General features: G+C 32.9%; 1 protein-coding gene across 4 annotated transcripts in view; it reads right to left on the reverse strand.

The window, feature by feature from the left end:
* Positions 1 to 3173: 3173 nt before the first annotated feature.
* The window catches only part of LOC140436337 (uncharacterized), a 223365-nt gene continuing 204818 nt past the window's right edge, over positions 3174 to 21720 (reverse strand). For 3 of the 4 annotated variants that reach the window (XM_072525061.1, XM_072525062.1, XM_072525063.1), the window contains 2 exons: positions 11047 to 11183; positions 3175 to 4026 (listed from right to left, as the gene is read on the reverse strand). In XM_072525061.1, the coding sequence (XP_072381162.1) occupies positions 3879 to 4026; positions 11047 to 11183 (285 nt within the window). In that variant the 3' untranslated portion in view covers positions 3175 to 3878. Of the gene's footprint in view, positions 4027 to 11046; positions 11184 to 21720 lie in introns of all 4 variants that reach the window. The other variant, XM_072525064.1, reaches the window with a different exon arrangement.

Genomic DNA, 21720 nt, shown 5'->3' on the forward strand with positions numbered 1-21720 from the left:
TATTTACAGTAACTAGTTGACACAAATATAATGGAAGCATAAAAATCACAATTGCTTTAGACATAATTTAACAAAGCTGGTGCAGACGTTTGGATTAACTATAAAAAATGATTTTGTAATGTATTCATTAACTTGAAGATAAATTCCGTATAAAACAAATATAACATTGACGATCATTCACTAAAATAAGTGAATAATTTCAATCACGAAGATTATTAAAATAAGATGTTGATAGGTTTAAAAACCAGATACAGATTTGACAAAAATAATTGAGTGAAGTTGATTAAAGGCCAACAGACGAAATAGTTTAAAAACACCTATGTTGTAATGGCAAATAATTATAAAACACACCATACAAAACTAGACAGCTTACTGCCCGTATTGCGCAAAGAACTAAACAAGCATTTACCATATACCTTCTTTTCCTTTTTCTCCTGTTCTGAGTAAAGACACGGAAGTCTCTGACCCATAATCGTAATACAATACCGCACCCTCTTCTTCCATTAAACGTTACCAAGAAATCACCTTCCATAAGAAAGGATCTTTCTCAGTTGACTGTGCCCAGTCATAATTTATGTGAAAGTTTCTGCTTAACCTTTCAGTAGACGCAGCTTGTCTAGGAGACCGGTGGGAGTCAACGACGGTCAATTCTAAAGCCAATCGAAATCTTTCGAGTTTGTCCGGCTTGTACCTTCTTTTGATAGGTACATCAGAGAACAACCCAACACATGTGTGTCTCTGTTATTCTAGGGGTACATTCATCGACTGTGTACCATTGCAATGTTGATGCTCGAACTGTATGTTGGTGATTTGTAAAACCGGTGCAGTGGACCGTGTGCATCTAGAGAAGTAATAGAATTTTGTGACTTGTATTTGGTTTATAATAAAACTTTATTTTTCAGATATTATGGATTATGAAAAAGAGCAAAAAAAATATTGTTAGCACTTTTAGAAAAAGTTTCGACGGGTAATAAGTATGATGATGAAGAGGAATCGGAAGAAGAAGATCATGTAGAAGTAATAGTGTAATATTCCGGCTTAATTTTATTATGTGTTTTGCCATCTCTTACATTTTTTTATAAGTCTGAGTGAGATAATGTTTTATTTTTGTTTAAAATAGTTCTTGAACAATATATGTTGTGTTCTAATATTAAATTAATTGTAATTTGTTAAGTAAAAAAGAGAATAAATCAAACTATTACAAAAATTGTGGGCTATTTTTTGTGCTACGTAAATAAACAAAATATATCAATAATATAAAGAATGTTAAAAAAACTACAAATAATAGATTATTTTATTGAAATTTAAACAAAATGCATAAAGGATAACTGTCACAGAATGTGACCAAGTTTTGCTTACCCAAGTTTGGCCGCATGGGAATCTTTGAAAGAAAGGTACTGAGACGAATACGAATACTATAAATGAGAACAACAGGTGGCGAATTAGATACAGTTATAAAATAAATATAAAGAACCACCTTTAACTCAGCATGTCTGCCTACAGTGTCGTCAATGGGCAGGCCATGTATTTACGAAGGTTTCAAAAATTGTTCAATGCAAGAATGCAGGGGAAGAGACCTATTGAAAGACCAAGAAACCAATGAGAGGATGATGTGGATGAGAAGAAAACTCCTTGGACGAATGGAGAGCTTTGCTAAGGGAGGCCAGGGATCAAATTGGGCTGTAGAACCATAGGATGGATGGAAGTTTGTCAGGTTGTTGTATAGTCTTCTGTCGATAATGTTAATTGGTTTATTTGTATGGATTTATCTTTGTACACCTATTTGTTTTGATGATTGCTTTCCAGTCACTTTTGATCATATTTACTAAAGCCCAAGACCGGCTTTGAGACTAAAAAAGTTTTTTTAATCCTAATTTTAAGTTCGTCTCCTTTCACCCATTCATATTGGGACGTATCTATTGTCTTGTAACAGCTTGTTAAGGGCATCCTTGTAGTTATTTCACCAGTTTTCATCTGGTAAGTGGGTTTTTACTGTTAATATAGCCACGTGGTTATTAGTATAAATATTTTTTTCGCTCTGTAGCATTCATCTTATAATTTCATTCATAATGTGTCGTCCAAGGCTTTACAATTATTTGTATTTTGTTTTCTACCCAAATTCCCTGATCTGTTTCCTTGGACATTCTTTGAACGTCAGGTAACAAATGAGTAGCAAATGACCTACTTCTTAGATAGCCCTATTATTATATAGATATACAATATATTTACAGCCACGAAAAATCGCGCCACGGCCTATTCGTTAACCTAAAAATTGTAAACTAAGTAGTAGAGAGAGCAGGAAGCAAGGCAAACTCACATAAAAAATTAACACACTCAACCTACGAGACTATTTCTTAAACTAATGCAAATCATCTAGTAATCCCTAAACAAAGAATGGAATGTAGCGTTTTTTTAATAAAAATAGGTGGGTTTAGATATATACGATATCAGTCAAAAATGAATGAAAACTACCGCTTTAGACAAAATTGTTAGTGCCTCTGATAAGTAGACACAGAAGGCATCTAAAGCTGAGATGTAGAAACAGAGTATACTAATTGAAATTAGACTAGCAAATATTATAATATCACTGATAATGATACTAAATGCATTCACATTGCTGTTGAGTTGTTTAATATCTGATTAGCAATAGAAGAAAGAAAAAAAACATTAGTTGGATAAAATATACAGCAAGAAAGCAAATAGAAAATAAAATGAGATCGAGCTCTAAATGATGTTTAAAAATGTACATTACAAAATCAATCTAATCTGACAGATCTTTCTTATTAGTATGTAAGTATATTTATTGTATTTTTGCCTGAATTATGTCTATATATAATATAAAACAGTTAAAAATGGCGAATTATTGTTTAAATTACCGTTTTTTGTTACTAGCAAATTTTAACTAATTATCTAACCAACCAATAACATCAGCAATTTAAACAAGAACTATGACTTTATAACAGTGTATTAGCATACATCTTCGTTGATTATGACTTTTAAATGTTCATAAAATATCTTAATAGAGATGTTAATTTATACGTAATTGTTATTCAAAATAATTTGACAATTCATTAGAGTTTAAAAGTCTGTAGTAGTACATGTCATCATGGATGTTTGCGACGGAAAAGATTAGTGTGTTGTGGTGATAGAAAAATTTCTACAAATAAGACTTAAGTTATCGTGTTAATTCCAAATGCACAGCACACCAGTGCTATAGGAGTACTAAAGTACTATAGTATGGAAGTTTTAGGTGTAATAGTAATTGATGCCAACATGAGAGAGCATTGATAGAGATGGTTAGAGTACGTTTAGCACCGAAAGAATAATCACCTAATACGCAGAATTTCTGATTTCTATAAAGTCCATGAACGCACCAGAGAAGTCCGAAATGTAGCTGGTGGAGAAGGTTAAATATAATAGAGAGGAGGATATCTATGATCTAATATAGAGTAATAGTAAACTTCTAAAATATGATCAAAAATAAGGATAATTTTACAATTTTTAATGAATACAATAAAAGATTTTGTTTTGCCATGTACTACTATGACTTTTTTACTCCGTTCTGTTTCCAATTTGAAATATTGTAAATTTAAAAGTACCAACAAAATAATTGACAGTATATATACGATATGATCGAAACAAAAAATTGACATTTTATACAATAAACGATATTGTGAACCTGCAGCTAGTCCCAAACCTTCTGCACATCTCGGAATCCGCTGAATCAAATACCAACTCTTTCATTTTCGTCTTCCTGGTTCATTTGATCAATAGTTCAAACCTTAGCTAAACATCGTAGTTTGATTCAAACAAAGCAATAATAATCTACCGTACTTAGATCAGGCAAATCCGTAGTCTAAATGATTTTCTCGTTAGCTTTAGCGGTTGTTCGCCAGATGATTATCCGACGGAGCCTCTAAGTTCTGTTGGTAGATGTTGTTGTTGTTCTGCTCCGTGCTGGACGCGTCGTCCATGCCGTTATTTAAGTCTATTTCACCTCCGTCGCTTTCCATATCTTGGACAAATCTAAAAATATAATATAATTACTTAACAAAATACAAATTGTTACAACAGTTGTTCGAAACAACATACTAATAACTAAAAGATAGTCATATTTTCGTGTTAAACCAAAGATGCTGAAATTTTATACCGGAAAGAGCGAAAAAAGAATTTGGAGTTACCTTTGTAATTAACAATAAGATTAAGCACAATGTCTTAAATATTAAAGTAGCGAACGAGAAACTATGTAAATTAAAAACAAGCACATTTTTTTACTTCTACATAATCAATGCACATAGTGCAAATAAAGAATACGGCAGAGCGGGACAAGCTGATACAGCAGGGATAGTGGGCCAACGCACATGGCTGGACAGAAAATGAGTGAGTAGATGCAAGAAGCTTCTGTTTTTTGCGACACAGTGCCTTACGAAGTCCTATTGTTAACGAGACACTCTAGGTGGTTTTAATCGAATGTTTGTTTTCATTAGAGCAAAATAATTTTTTTCAGCTTTCTTTGTTTAGAGGTTAGTTAGTTAGAGGTTAGAGGGATTTAAGACACAAATATTCAATGGGGAAAGTTATTACAAGGGACCGGGGCACATTGATACAGTATCATATCTTGTTCTTTTCTTACAAAAATATAGTGCGGAACTATACTAGAAAGACCCTTCGAGGAAGACTTCCATGCATCTATGGCTTTCGAGATCGACAAAATGAGTTTGCTTAGATTTATAAGAAAAATCGACGAATCTGACGGTCGAAACATTACAATGGGATTTATTTATTTATTCATTGTATGGCACGTTAAACATTTATATTTAAATTTACATATATTTTGTATAAAGCATAATACATATGTTTACAAACCAACATCTAACTTATTTAATTAGTCGGTCGACTCTGGAGTCGCCATTAGGAAATCTTCTGACCTGCCGTGATAGGATCTTGTGGGTTGTGGTTGTCCGCAGTCATGAGTGGGGATCGTTGTTTACCCCATTTGTGCATCATGTAACCGCATCTGCCGTGTTGGGTTCTGATTCGGTTCAGCATAGTCCATGTGTTGCATGGTAAGTCAAAACCGGGTGGTTTTTGTATTGTTGTTCCATTTATTCTAGAGTCCTAGTAATCATTAAGTTGAACTTATTTTCCACAGCAGTCTGTGCTGTTTTTATTGGCGGTCGCCTGGTGCGCAGACCGTTACCGTTGGCAGCATCTATATCTTAATGGATTGGCAAGATCTCGTTTCTTAGTATTTTTCTGCAGTCACTAGTAAGGAAGTGTATTCGCCGTAGTTTGGGTAGTGGAATGTGGCTTAGTACTGGGAACTATTACGTAGGGGTAGATTTGATAACGCCAGCAATCATTCTCATTGTATTGTTCAATTGAGCATCTCCCTTGTGTAGATGTGGGCTGTTAAGCCAGGCTGAAGAACAGTATTCCGCGGTTGAGAAGACAAGGTCCAGGGCAGATTATCGCAAGGTAAAAGCCGATACTCCCCATGTTGTGCCGCACAACTTTTGGATGATATTGTTTCTGGATTTAAGTTTTTCCGCTGTTTTTGACAGATGTTCCTTGAAAGAAGGGACCCATCAAGAGTCACTCCAAGGTAGTTTGGTGTTTTATTGTAGGCGAGTGTGGTATTTTTGATTTGGATGTTGAGTGTTCTTCTTGCAAGCTTGTTATTTAGGTGAAAACTAGAAACCTCTGTTTTGGTAGCGTACGGTTGGAGCCTCCATTTACGGAAATACGTTCCCACTATGTGTAAGTATGCCGTGAGGATTTCTTCTGTTTCTTCATGACTTACACCTTGTTGCAAGGACCCAGTTATCGGCGAAACCAAACTTCCTTGATGTGGTTTCTGGTATATCAGCGATGTACAGGCTAAAGAGAAGACGAGCTAGGACAGATCCCCGAGGCAGTCCATTCTTCAGTTTCCAGTCTTCCAATGGGATATGCTTAACCAAGACAGATCCTCGCAGATCAACTAGAATCTGAACTTAAAGAGTACATAATACATCATCAAAAATTTATTATGGAGTCACTTCACAAAACATTTAAATATTAGCTTATGAACTTGCTATTCGAATCATTTTTAAAGTTTATTAAACATTTTCAAGATCATGTGAGATCTACAAAAGACCATAAATGTTCGTTAGTTTTGGACAACCATGAATCACATCTTTCTATTGAAGTGCTGAACTTTTGTAAAGAAAATAGTATCGTCATGATGTCCTTCTTTCCTCACACGTCTCATTGCCTGAAACCTCTTGATAAATCTGTTTATGGACCTGTTAACAATTTTGCTACAGTTGATGATTTGATGACAAATAATCCAGGTAAAACAGTGACAATTTACCAAAAGCTGCAGTACTTGAGACATATAATAAAAAATCTAGGCAGATATGGGCTACTCCAACGCATTTTTCAAGGTAAAATTAAAGGAAAAAGGGTCCCAGGACGAAGAAGAAAATCCTGGCTTGCAAACCTGAGAGCATGGTATAGAAAGATCTCAACACAGCTATTTCGTACAGCAATCAAGAAAGTCATTATAGCCAGAATGATCGCCAGTGTTCGGAACTGACAGGCATCCTAAGAAGAAGAAAGCAATAGATCCTACAGATTTTATTTCTGGATTGCAAGCCACAGGAATCGCGTTCTACAACAAAGACGTGTTTAGTGAAGCTAACTTCTTATCAAGCTCAGTTACAGATAAAGATATTACTTTTCTAAACAGCGGTACCTAGGCTGGGACTAGTAACATTGAGAATATACAGTCACAGGAGCGCCAATCTACGTCTTCTACTAGTAAGAATGTTTTTTTTTTACATCTGTCCACGGTAAGTCGTCAACAAATGCGTTCCTATCCAAAAGCTGAAGAGAGGAAAAATAATAAAAAAGGAAAGAAACTCTTGAAATCTGCAGTTCTTAGAAGCGCTTCAGTAATGGAAAGGCTAGAGAAAGCAGCTGAAAGGATAAAAAGATGAAAAAAAAAATAATTTCAAGAAACTGATCAAGGTTGAATCTGAGTCTGAGAAAGAGGATGATACCTTGTGTCTCATATATTTGAAGCCTTACTCAAAATCTCAACCAGGTCAAGACTAGATACAGTGTATGTCATGTAAAGAATGGGCCCACATTGAGTGTGGTAAAGACAGTAAAATGTACATGCATTCATTGTATCTCTGACTTTGAAATTACTGATTCAGACTAAGTTTTGAACAAAAACTTTATAATTTGTGTGAATAACATTAATAATATATTTTACTTTTTACTTTTGTACTTTTTTTGTTATATAAATTACTTTGATATTCTACTGAGTGATTAATTTATATCTTAACATTCATTTTCTTAACATTTATATACTTGTCTCAATCTGCCCCCAGCTAATATCAACTTTCCTCCTTGATACACTTTGTACCATTATACAAAATTGTCAATTTTGGGAAAAGAATCATTTCAATCAAAAAGATAATACCCTAAAAAATTTGCAACATATGAAAATATCATATCGTAATGTTTTTAATAGGAAAAAAATCTAAACTTATTGTAAAACGAAATTTGTCTCAACTTGCCCCTCTCTCTTCTACGACAAAACAATAATTATTATTATGAGCAATTAGGAAAAATATATGACACTTTTTCGAGAAACCACAACAGATTAGAAACATCGATGACCAAATAGCCAAATAAGAACATTTCTTAGGAACTAAAGCAGCTTTTTAATTGCATGGAGAATGAAGAAGCATTCTGTATATTGTTTGGATGAACTGAAGCCGGTTCTGTAGACCTAACGTTGCGAGTAAAAAACTTTTTCGACTAATATCCAGTAAAATAGATCGATCAAACATTTCCATAATGTCGGTAACCGTAAATTTCAAATTCGCTTCAAAAATTGCTTTGTTCCCGTCAAAGAAATTTTTATATACAAGCGGAATCTCTACGGGCCGACATAGTTGCTAGAACCTTACGTAAATGAGCAGATGTGTAGCGAGCATTTCATATCTAATCACCTTCACTTATTCTCAATAGTATTTCACGTAAATGGGAAATAATTTACCAGTCGTTATTTGGAGAGCGGTAATTATCCTCAAGAGTGTATTATTGGTTGTTCTTAAAGTCGTGTAGAAGCTGTAAATTTTGTTTTACGGTGTTTGTCGTTTAAAATCTTATAAAACCATTTAGTACGGGGTATATTCTAATAGATTCATTCCTATATAACTAATGTTTTTCTTCTTCAGGTGCCGTGCATTTATGCATAGGGTCCACCGTACACTGTCTTGTCAATTCAGATGTTTTAGCAGTAATGCGAAGCATTTCAACTGTGGATTTCTGTATATTGGCGAATATTACGCAGTCGTGATATCTTTGTACGTCCTAGACCTGTGTATTTTTAGAGGTATAGAAATGTAAGTTGGTAACACTTTTTTAACTGTAGGCCATTTTGACAGCTGTCGAGTGATTTACGTTAAGTTTGGTTTGGCATTTCAGACTGGACGCTTCCAAATTGTACAAATTTATTTTGAAAATTGTGGACCTGTTCAAAATACGTATCGCGCAGTACGTCCATTTTATGGTCAACATAATAGTCCATTAGGGCAAGTAATTTGATTAACCATGGAACGTTTTTGCACCACGTTTACTCCAAATGATAATATGCATCCACATACATATCGTACAGGGCGTACATAAGAAGTTGTAGCTGCTGTAGAGCGTAGCATACAGGAAGACCCGAATCAGTCTATCTGTCATCGTACACATCGGTTTATCGACTTTATCTTGTTTTGCAAGCTTACAAAATTAAACTCATGCAAGAATTGAAGGTACATTATCACCTAGCAATCACCTAGCAAGGCGTTATTGTGTTAAGTAATTATTATTTTCGTTTTATTTAAACAGTTCCGTCAGGTATTTTTCCTATTCATTTGCTGGTATGTTATTGTATTCCTCCAATTCTGCCATTTCTTCTCGTTGGTTTTTTATGAATCTCCATATTTGTTTTTGTGTATCGTAGAAGTCGCTTTCCATCCTTTTTGTAAACTGTTCCTAGTGTTAATTTTTTGTTCTTCTTACCAACTGCTTTGTTTCATTTCATATTCTTTTATATGTGTCTCGGAATTCTGGAATATTTAATGATTTGTACTTCGTGTAGACCTCTCGTTTCCCTTTACCTTTCTCTTTTATTTCTTTTCCGAACCATAGTGTATTCTTGTTTTTTTTGTTCAGTATGACTTTGCATTTTCCTAGAGCTTCTGTTGCTGCTTCTTCAATGTTGTTTTTAATTTTCTCCCAGCTCGCGTTTATATCTTCGATGTCGTCTATTTGTCTCAGCTGTATCTTCTGGGCTAGCCTTTTTTCGTACATTTAACAAATTAAATCCTCCAACAAACTAAAATAAATAATTCCTAGAATGAAAATAAGAATAAAAATATAAAAAAAACGTAAAAATTTCGTACAAAATTAGTTACAGTAAACTAATTTTATTGCCTATGTTGCAAGTTCTCGATTAAAATCAACCGATTTTATTAAAGAACCTTTAATTCTAGAGAGCACGATTAACAAGATAATTTAATACCTATTTAACAAAATTTATTCCTTTACCTAACCGACATTTATTGATGCTCAATAAATACTTACTAAAAGATACAAAATGTTAATTCAAAACTATTTACTGTAAGGTTTATAGCTAGTAACTATGAATATTGTATATCCTGGTAACAAATTATCTTTAAAGTACTCGATTATAGTAAAAGTTGAAAGTTTTTCCGAGCTAGAGAGGAACCATTGCGGATTTTAATTTAATATCGTGGATTAGGGATTAAAATGGGTAGATACTGATATGAAAACTCCCAGATTTGCAATATAAAATTTAAATCAGTTGAACGAAATACGATAGGATAAGTTTTAAATACTTGGAAAAGTAGAACGGTTAAAAATAAATGACATAAATAAGTAACAAATCAAAATATCTAATGTCTAAGGAAGATATTCCAGTGTGTGAAGATTGTCAAGTCAACATTACTATTAAACACCTCCTAACAGAATGTGGAAAATATACAGTGAACAGACAAAATAATAATATTTCCAGTGATTTAAAAATTTGGTTTACCGTCTTTCATATAACTGTAGCATCTACACAGCCGAACTATATGCTATCATGAAAGCACTTATTTGTCTAATAAACAAAAGCAAAAACATCGCAATCTACACTGACTCCTTATCGTCCATCCTATCCATCAATAATATTTTCAACCAAAACCCATTAATCCAAAGTATCCACAACGAATGCCACCAACTAAAGGATAGGAACGTATCGGTTAGCATTATTTTTACTCCATCACACGTGGATATTACAGGAAATGAAAATGCAGATCAAGCAGCTAAAGAGGCAGCCCGTTCTGATATACCTAGAGCATTTAACTTAAGGCCGATTTGCAACATACAGCCAAACAAATGTGTTTGAGAGCCTGGCAAAACCTCTGGGATAGAATGATCTCAAAACTTCATAATATCTAACCGACAATTCCGCCTTAAAACTACCAGCACTTTCTAGAAGAGACAAAGTTGTTATAAGAATATTAAGAATTGGACATTGCCGTCTTACATAAAATGGATCAGTAATGAGTCAGGGCGATCCTCCTTGGTGCCATACCTGCAATACCCGTGTCACCGTCAAGTACATATTAGTTGAGTGCCAGCTATATACCAACACACGAAAACAACATAAACTGGATAAAGACATAACCACCACTCTTAGTTATAATAGTAACTTAAAACAATGTGATAATGTTTCTTAAAGACTGTCAGATATACTGTGCCATATGGATATGGATTTTACCGTTTTGCTAACATTTCAATCTTATTTTAATATACTGTAATGCTTGCTTTTGTAACCGTGCCAATGGCCTTTGTTGCTGAGACACGTTAATTTAAATAAAAAAAATATTTTAGGTGTAAATAATAAAAAAAAAGTACTAAATCAAGACATAAACGATCAAAACCACAAAATTTAACGTTTAAGAAAAGACATAAAGGATATTGTATACTCACGTGTAATGTTTTTCTTCTCCCCTCATATCGCATATAACATTTGTTAGTGCCATTATATAATTTTTCGCTAACGTTAAGGTTTCTATTTTTGATAGTTTGCGTTCCATTTTAATATGTGGAATCACTTCTCTTAGTTGCTAAAAATAAAATAACAAATATAAGTAAAAATACAGAGGGGCAAATTTTTATAGTATAGTTTTATTATTGAAATCTACATCTATAAGCCGCTATTTATTACATACCGATGATATGCAGTTATTTATGATGAGTTTATTATTCCAATTATTTTTGAGATGACAGTTTCAAGCACTTATCTTATATATTTTGTTGAAAATTTTAGTAACAGGTCTGAATTTTAGTCTTCAATAAATTTTATAATCTAAGTATACAAGTATACATTATTGAGAACTGGAGCTTTACCATGTTTGATGTTCTGAAGTTTCGTATTGCATATTTTATTTCTGATTTTATTATGGGGAAGTTAATTTGATAAGGTAGGTATATGCTGACTTATATTCTGAGCTTCTGTCCTATTTGTTGGGTTCTTTTGTATCAAACCAGGATGGTCCGTACGGGTCTGAGTATTTGTTTGTACACTAATGTTTTTGATTGTAAGTTGTGAGTTTCTATCTAATAACCAATACAACTTCTTGTGTTTTAGTTTTGGTTCCTCTTTATATGTTCCTGCTACATTAATTTGATCTCCAAATGTAGCCCTAGGTATTTAACAGTTTATATTGTACATGACGATTTTATTGTTTAGTCTAACTGGGTCATCAGTTATTTTTTTGTAAGTGAACTATTATTTTTGACATGTACAGATTTTCGTTCATTAATTTTTAGCGCCATCTATGATTGCAAGTGCTTATTTTGTTCCATGCATTTTGGAGGTGTCTAGTTGTTTTTTCCAATGTTTAACTGACTTTTAGGATTGCAGTGTCGTCTGCAAAATATTTTTCGTAACAGGGATGTCACAGGTATATAATAAATATAGTATGGGTCCCAGAACATTACCCTGTAGGATTACTGCTTTTTTTACTGCCTTCCTGTTTAACTCTAAAAGTTCTGTCTTCAAAATATGACTGTATTGGTTGGAAAGATATCTGAAGAGTTTTAGTAACAAGCCTTTGTGGCACACTTTATCGAATGTGTTAAGTGTTGAGTGATTGCTTATTGCGGAATAAAAGTTGGTGGGAAGGAATAATTTCGTTTTCGTCGAGTATAGGCTGGACTCTTATTAGCAATATCTTCGCAATCAAATTAGAGATAATTAATAGCAACGATATTGGCCTGTACAATAATTCTACATATTGTAACCTGAATACTGTATTTATAAAGTTTGTGAGTTTTACGATGGCCTTCCTAGGTAATTGTCGTAGTATTTCTCCTGTTATTAAGTCAAATCCCGGAGCCTTTTTGGAATTAATATTGTTTTTGATTTCTTTGGTTACTTCTTTAGGTGTAGTAGTAGGCTTTATTATTCCTTGATCAGTATTGTTCACGTTGTGCTCAGTAAACTCGTCATCATCACCGTTTTCGGCTTAATGATTAGTTTCTATTTCGTGATTTTTGAATACATTCTCTAGAATGAAGCGAACATATTTGCTATTTGTGTTACGTCACGTACCCTTGTTCCATTTTCTGTTCTAGTTAGCAAAATCTGCTGTGTTTTGTTGCGTATTCTTTTTGTACAGTCTCACAGCTCACAGAGCAGTCAGTAGTTTGGTCATGTGTCAGATCGTTTAGATACCTATTAATTTATTAATTCATTTTTGATTATATACCTATATTTTTTTTTAACTGTTGAGTGAGGTTGTTTAATACATTTTTATTTTCTGCAGTTCTGTTTTTTGCCATGTTTCCGGGCTTTTCGTTTTCTTTGCAAAAACTCTCTAATTTTTTTGAAACAATTTTGACCTTTGGTTTTTCATTTAATTTGTTTGGTATTGTTCCACGCTGCTTGTTGTATATTTATGGTTAATTTATCTGTTTATTCCTTAAGTTGTTCATTAGTTCTAATTGATACATTTAAATCAAATCTGTCACTTAACTACTGTCTAAGGCTCCTGTTCTGTTATTGGTTAAGGTAGGCTTGTTTTCTTTTAGTATAATATGCTCACTGATTATTAGTAGTATTAGAGAGCGATCAGAACTGGGACCATCAGCTCCTTCTATTTTTATAAAATGTGTTGCAACTTTTCTTGATATGAAAAAAGTAAATCAAGTCGAGTGTTTTATTTTTATCAGTGGACCAACATGTGGGTTTTCCAGTTGAATGCAATTCCTTATTTATATGTTTTATTTTTGCCCATAATTCTCTATCTTTTTTATTAGTTAACCTTGAACCTTAGATAGTGTTTTTAGCATTAAAGTTTGCTTCATTTATAAATTTTTCTTCAAACATGTTGAGCAACTGGACGTAAGTTTTGTAAGGGTTCTTTTGAGTTTTTTCAGATTTTGGCAATATAATTTTAACACATAATTTATCATAAATAAGTGTAAGAAAGACTTCTGAACCTCTTTGAAATTTGATTTTTGGTGTAATGTTATATACCTATGGAAGGCAGCCCAGTTTTAGAAGCTTAATCAAGACTGTTGGATTTGACTTCCTTTATGTCTTTTATAGCATGTTAAACTTCTTGTTTTTTTGCGTCTTTCTTCCACTATTTTCCAAATTTCAATACTCATCCAATTCTGGATTGCCTTTACACTTGCCGTCAGATTTCCTCGTGTTTTCTGGTCCCCTCTGCAAACTCACATTCAACAAAACACTTTTAAAGTTTCTAAGCGTGGTGCACATTCTGGTATTCTCAAAAGGTTATCTACCATTAGGAAAATGTAACAAAATATACTTATAATTATAAGACAGCACTTCTCACAAAAACGCAAAAACATCATCCATGCAGTGCAGTAGAGAGAATAACATTACCGCGATATTAAGGGGGAAGAGGAATTATGGACATAGGTGAGCGACTGGATAATGCGCATAAAACACCTGAACTAAAAAATGCGCACCTGGATGATTAAGCCTCTGCATAGGCGACATCCCAATGAGATCAACCAAGAATATGTCGACAATACAGTGTCGAACTATTGGTTGACATCAGGAAAGATGTTTTCCAAGACTGAGGGCTTTCTACTTGCCATTGAGGATAAAGTTTTCCCAACTAAAAATTACCTGAAATATATTGTTAAAGATCCTAAAGTCCAAAATGACAAATGCCGATATGGATGCCAAGCCCAAGAAACCATCCAACACCTTACCGGGGGTTGCCAGGCGTTTGTCGGAACTAATTATAAAGAACGCCATGACTCAGTAGGAAAAATTATCCACCAAGAACTAGCTGACAAACTGGGACTTCTCCAAACCGACTATCTTCCTTATCATCAATACGTCCCTAACAGAATGCTTAAAAATGACAACTACAAGCTGTACTCGCAACCGCACTGTGCTCACAGACCAACCAGTGGCACATAATAGACCAGATTTCATACTAGTTAAGAAACTTACTAGGCAAACAACACTTATTGATGTGGCGATACCTAACACCAATAATTTGCGTGTTAAACACAACGAAAAGATCGCTGAGTACAGAGATCTAGAAATACAAATTAGGAGACAATGGACAATTGATCAATCGTTTTAATACTGTAGGTATCTGGGATGGGTTAATTTTTCCCTTAGAGGGAGTGTGAGCCGTATGGCTAAATCTGAAAACAGCACACTAGAGTAACGATTCGTTCACGAATGAGTCTAGATTTGCCTTGTATCATTCTTTTGAGTCACGCTAGAGCTATTTATTCTTAGCAGACAAACAATGAATAGACTTCATAGAGCACAATTAAAAAATACCAAGGTTTGGATGGATAGTTCATTCGACCACTGAACCTGAACATTTCGAGAAGAATTCTTAGGAAGCAGAGAAATATTTTTGCCTTTTTTATAAATTCTAATTTTTTATTATATTTGCTTATACATATAGTATCAAATTTTATATTTAAAGCTCCAGTTTTTCAATTTTACAAAATTGTGATTTAGGTATATTGTGGACAATTCTAAATATCTATATTTTCAAATAAGTCCGAGAAAATCAACTTCTCTGAAGCATTTAGAAAAATTAGTAATCAGATTTAATGTCAACCTGTTATAAATGTTTTATTAAAATTTAGTGTTGATAGTACCTACCTATTCCATTTAAATACAATTTTAATTTTATATCTAATATAAGAGGCAAGGTCAACACTGACAAATTAATTTTAAATTTCATAGAACATCGTTATATAACAACAATCATAATAAAAATTTATTTATTTACGCTAGTTTTGCATACTCTTCATAACATTATTTTGTAAGTAGAGTGGTAATTGTTGTTATTGTCGCAGGATTTGATGTTGACGTTGAAAGTAATTTTGTTGTTAAATGAGCTCAGGAAAAATTCGATCAGTAAATTAGTTTTTCCCCTAGAAATACGTCACTACTCTTCCACTAACAGCTAAGCCAATCTAAGCGTGGGTTTGATTATTTTTACCATGATACAAGTAATAATGTTGTTTCTTATGGCAGTGTCTCAATTTTTCAGCTACTTACTACTTATATTTACTATGTTGAAGTTAACTTCTAAAACACGGACGAGAAAGTATAACCCTAGAGATGGCACAACTTATACAAAAACTAATATTGCACTGCAAGGTACCAGACGCACGGAGAAACAGCTTAATGATACCAATGTTCAAGAAAGGAGATAAAGAAGACCTCAACAATTATAGAGGTATAAATCTACTAAACACCGCACTTAAACTAACCACAAACGTCCTAAACCAACAAAATCAATAAACTGACAACTTTATTAGATGAACAATAAGGATTCAGATCCGGTAGATCCTGCGTAGACGCCGTATTTGTACTAAGACAAATCACAGAAAAGGCCATCGAGTACAATAAACCAGCATATATATGTTTTATAGACCTGACAAAGGCTTTCGAATCGCATCCAAGTCGAAGACGTCTTACACCTACTGTATAAAAGAAACATACCAATTAATATTATACAAACCACCGAAAACATTTACTTCCGTAATCGAATATAGAACTCCGTTGGCAACAGCGCTGTGAACAAAACCAACCAGCTATGTTCTATGTTTCTATCTTCTCCGGCATTACAACTTGGCGTTAGAACAGGGTACTACGATCTTTTATTTTTTGTAAAGTGGGTACGTCGGGTTCAGGAGACCCAACGCTACCAAATCACGTACTAATTTTTTAGTGAGTATTTTAACTCTTATTTGTTTATTTACTGTTACAACTTTATTAAATAGTATGCTATATACTTGGATAATTTCTTTACATTGTATTTTATAACTTATGACAATAATTATTTGCAGATAATGGATTTCAAGGGCCAGCAAGCAGGACTTCTTCGTCTACTGGAAGAAGTACCATCTGCCAGTAAAATAGAGATTAATTCAGAAGATGACTGTTCGGAGACCGACAACTTCAGCCATTGCGAAGTCCAATGTGAGTCATTGAATACCGAACAGGATGCTTCTTTTTCCAATTCTGATGATGAAAGTTGTGAACCGAAAAACACACGAATACCTGGTTTTACCGCTAAAGATGGGACAGTGTGGTGGAAACACAGTTTGGCTTCGACAAGAGAAAAGACTCGTAGGAAGGATATAATTACTTATTTACCTGGAGTTAGAGGAGTTGCGAAACAGGCAAAAACTCCTGCAGAATGCTGGAGTTTATTTATTTACGACGGTATAAATTTATTAAAACTGTTACATACACCCGAGAAAGATCGGTACGACCCACAGATAAAACAAATAAATTCTTTATTGGGCCTTTTATATTTGGCAGGATAGAACTGTGGGATAGAAAAGGGCGTGGAGTAGAAATGTTCTGGTTGACAATGTCCCTGGGAAGATTTCGATTTTTGCTTCGTATGTTACGTTTTGGTGATAGGAAAACACGAGGCGTACGAAAAGCCCTAGATAAACTTGCTCCGACAAGAATTTTGTTTTTGAGATGAATTTGTTATGAAAGAAAAGGTGTGTTAAGTATAAAAATGACAATAAGTTAAAATACTATTGTAAAAAGTGCCATGCATTTTTATGCCTCAAACATATCAATATTTATTGTGAAGAATGTTTAAACTAATCCTTTATTTGATCATTTTTACTTTGTTTGAGCATTACTTTTTATGTTTCTTTAAAATAAATAATATCTCATGTTTCATTAGTGGTTGAATAAATTTTTTTTTATTAATAAACGTTTTTTTGTATCAAAATGTAGGGTTCTGAAGAAATGTCAAAAAATATTAAAATAATATATTATTCAATATCATATTCACATATACGTATTTATAAGAAAATAGTAAATAAAAAAGGCAAAGAAAACATCTAAAAGTATACAAAAATATAAATTTATATTATATTAATTTATATTTTAGGTCTGGTGAACCCGGCGCTATTAAATTTGTATTCAAAAGAGACAAGGTTAAAACTAGTGCGAAAAAGCTCTGTGTTATTTGTTTAAAATCATGTCTTTACTCAACTGATAATTTCATTTTGACTAGTTTGGATTCTAGAATAATTTCTTTGCATCATTGTATCTTTTCTTATCTTGTTCTTTACTTTTAAATGATTTTTCTTGTCTATTTTGTTTTGTTAATCTTTAATACCGACAAATTTATTCTAAATAAAAAAGCTGAACGATTAATCGAAAGGAAAAAGTTTTGTTAAAAATCGATTTGTGCAACAAACGACTGATTATAGCACATTATATCCTGTATTGCAAATTTGACAGAGAGAAATGCATTAATTGTGTAAGATCAACTATTGTGTAAGACTGGTTAATTATTTAAATTATTTGAATAAATATTAATAGGCCTTTTACTCAGTCGAATGTATTAGCATACTACCTTAATAATAAAGTTTTTAAGTGACATAATGCCTTGTTGGGAATTGGCAATTATTACTAAGACATATTCAAGAACACGGTTATATTAATTTTATCAATCTATCTGTGACAAGCAGGTGGTTATTATCAAGCTATATATTTTAAATATACTCTTAATGGAAGGCAAAAACTTGTTATATCTACTATTATCGTTATTCCGCCATTTATAATGATTATCGAACAAAAGTATTACAAATTAGCGTTAATCAATACCAATTCTGTAACATAAGTAATATATGGATTTGTTTAAGCATAATTTACGGTTATAAAGAACATATATGATAAACTGTTTTTGTGGAATAAAAGAGGTAAGTTCGAAAAAGAAAATATACTACAAATGGTGTGGTAGTTCGAGATACTAGATACTACAATCCGGAAAAATGCCTAGTCTAAAACACTTTTATATACATCTTTACCAGTAGCTTGTATACAATAAATAGTCTAGGCGGGATCTGTTTTGGATTGGACATTTTTCATAGGAAGCTATTTTTTTGCTGGAATCCCTTCAGGATGTGCCCAATATTGATAATCACGATATGCGCCAGTCGAAAACCCTGTGCTAAATTTTTTATTTAACAAAATCTGAAAACAATTGAACATTTCTCATTTTTTTGCTCCTATTTTTGTTTATAATTCGGAAAATATTGATCCTAGAGAAAAAATTATACAATGTTAAAAGTTTCGTTATTCAATTTTACACAATATTTCGTTAGCTAGAAATTGAAAATTTAGTGTTTATTGTTAAAAAAATAGCAATAATTGGAAAAAAAGTACAAAAAAATGAAGTTAATCCTCTAACTGTTTTCGACTTTCTAAACTTGATTTACAAGCTCCATATTCCGCCTAGAAAAACCTTTTAATATGTTTAAAACGTGTGCTAAATTTTATTAAGATCGGTCAAATAGGTTTTGCATAATAATTTTGCAACCCAGCCTACTGGAAAAAAATTGCAAATTTTCAAATTTATAGTAGGCCCTAAATAAGGCTCTCAGATAGTTGCATATTTTTTTACATATAAAGAAAGGCTCAAACTTTCAAACGCTTTTTGTAAAATTTAAATCGATTCACTAGGAGAGCCTAGAGAATTTTTTAAAGTTTTAAACATTTTTTATATAGATTAGGCTTATAAACAAATTGAATAACTTTACGAGCTTTAAACATATCAATTTTAAAATTTATACACTTAAAGAACATTAAAAGACGCTTCTTAAAAAAAAGATACATTCGGCTTACTAGTTGCCGAGATATTGAAGGTCAAAGTTGGCATACATTTGCCGTGTAACCATAAGTGATTTTTAAACAAATACCCTCGTTTTGTCAAGTACTTTTTATATGAAAAGTTTTACGTTATGCGCTTCATGGCAACATCCATAAAAAAGACAAATAAAAAACCGTTTTCGCGTAAAATGTCGCTCGGAATGCATGAGAGGTGGTGGTGGGGGACCAGGTGGTGGAATATCTCGGCAACCAGTAAGCCGAATGTATCTTTTTTTTAAAGAAGCATCTTTTAATGTTGTTTAAGTGTAAAAATTTTGAAATTGATATGTTTAAACCTCGTAAAGTTATTCAATTTGTTTATAAGCCTAAAAAATGTTTAAAACTTTAAAAAATTTTCTAGGCTCCCATAGTGAACCGATTTGAATTTTACAAAAAGCCTTTGAAAGTTTGAGCCTTAGTTTATATGTAAAAAATATGCAACTATCTGAGAGCCTTATTTAGGGCCTACTATAAATTTGAAAATTTGCGATTTTTTCCAGTAGGCTGGATTGCAAAATTATTATGCAAAACCTATCCGACCGATGTTAACAAAATTTAGCACACGTTTTAAACATATTAAAAAGTTTTTCTAGGCGGAATATGAAGCTTTTAAGTCAAGCTTAGAAAGTCGAAAACATTTAAAGGATTAACTTCATTTTTTTGTACTTTTTTTCCAATTATTGCTATTTTTTCAACAATAAACATTAAATTTTCAATTTCTAGCTAACGAAATATTGTGTAAAATTGAATAACGAAACTTTTAACTTCTTATAATTTTTTCTCTAGGATCACTATTTTCCGAATTATAAACGAAAATAAGAGCAAAAAATGAGAAATTTTCAATTGTTTTCAGATTTTGTTAAATAAAAAATTAAGCACAGGGTTTGCGACTGGCGCATATCGTGATTATCGATATGGGGCACATCCTAAAGGGATTCCAGCAAAAAAATAGTTTCCTATGGAAAATGTCCATTATGGTCTGAATTTCTACAGATCCCGCCTAGTCTAAAATTAATGTTACCAAAAGCAATTATGATTGTCTTGTTCAGTTTGTACAATTTTAAATACTTTTATTCATCGTTGGTCGTACGAGACTGTTTTGAATAATGTTGTGTTCACTCCAAATTTAAACAAAACACAAAAGTTATTTCACACGACATCAAATTCTCTACAGTAGTACAGATTTAATCAAAGCCGGCTTTAATCGTCCCTTCGCATAATCGCAAAATATCCTCCTCCTCCTCCATCTCCTTCAGATGTAATGGCCATGTAACACAGGTCAACGATGAAAATACTTTTTTGATACAATTACCTCTATTTTACGTACTTTAGTGTACTGAGTCCAAAAATCATATGCAAAATGCTGTATCACCCACCATTCTTTCCCAATTACATTTAAAATTGCATAATCACATTTTATTTTATTTCAAGAGTAGATAAATCTAATGTTACTTAGTTGGTAGCACTGTTAATGAATTGTACAACATTCTTTGTTCTTCTTCCTCTTCATTAACAGCTGTATAGTTCTTTTATTCTCATAAACATAACTCACTTCTCAGTGTTTGACTCATAGCTTTTAAGTATAGCTCATCGCGGATGTAAAAACTGTCCAAATACATTTCGTTACATATGCGGTGATTTTGTTATTTAAAAACATCAGAGAAACATTACTTTCTTTGTAAAAAAGGTTTATTTTGCATATTTTTCTGTGAAAATTGGTGACCAAGACAAAGTTATCGTGGTGAGAATGGTTTGAATGCAGTAGCATAGCCGCATAGCCATGATGATTTCCAACCTTCGATAGAAGATGGAACTTAAATAAGAAGAAACTATCTAGATTGTTGTTTGGATAGTATGACTGGTACGAGGTGATCAGCAAAGGCTTCTTGTTTTTGTCCCAGTGGTAATTATCTAATTAAATAGGAGAGGTAAGTAGCTGAGGTGCACGTGTTCTCCGCCATGTTTTCCTCAAACTTCGCGTTTCTGTGATTCGCTTTTGTGGGAACTTTATTAGATAATTCATGTTGTTTGTTTATTATTGTTATTGTCGGTGTTGATTGCGAGATTAATATTAACATGGTAAAAGTTTACTACATTAAAATAATAGTTTCCGGTTTTACTGATTCCAATGGCGTAACCAATTTTTTAGTCCGTATTCTATCATTTTCGCTTAGTACTTTTTTATTTTAGTGACATTGTATTCTTCCTTTTTCTTAATTTCTAATTTCTTCTCTGTAGTTTTGCTTATCAAGACACTAATTTTTGTACCTATTCAACGTACAATTCATATCAGGAAATAGTTTGTGACTGGATGTGTTCCGCTCTAAATGTAATCGCCGCTTAGATATCGAGGTCGAATACCACCGTCTTTAAATTAACAAGTTGCCGTTGATGATATGAAGAACTTTGATTTTTGCCACTATAATTAATGTGTTGAGATATTTCTCACCGACATT

This window comes from Diabrotica undecimpunctata, chromosome 3 (assembly GCF_040954645.1).
Source record: "Diabrotica undecimpunctata isolate CICGRU chromosome 3, icDiaUnde3, whole genome shotgun sequence".
Classification (NCBI taxonomy): Eukaryota; Metazoa; Arthropoda; class Insecta; order Coleoptera; family Chrysomelidae; genus Diabrotica; species Diabrotica undecimpunctata.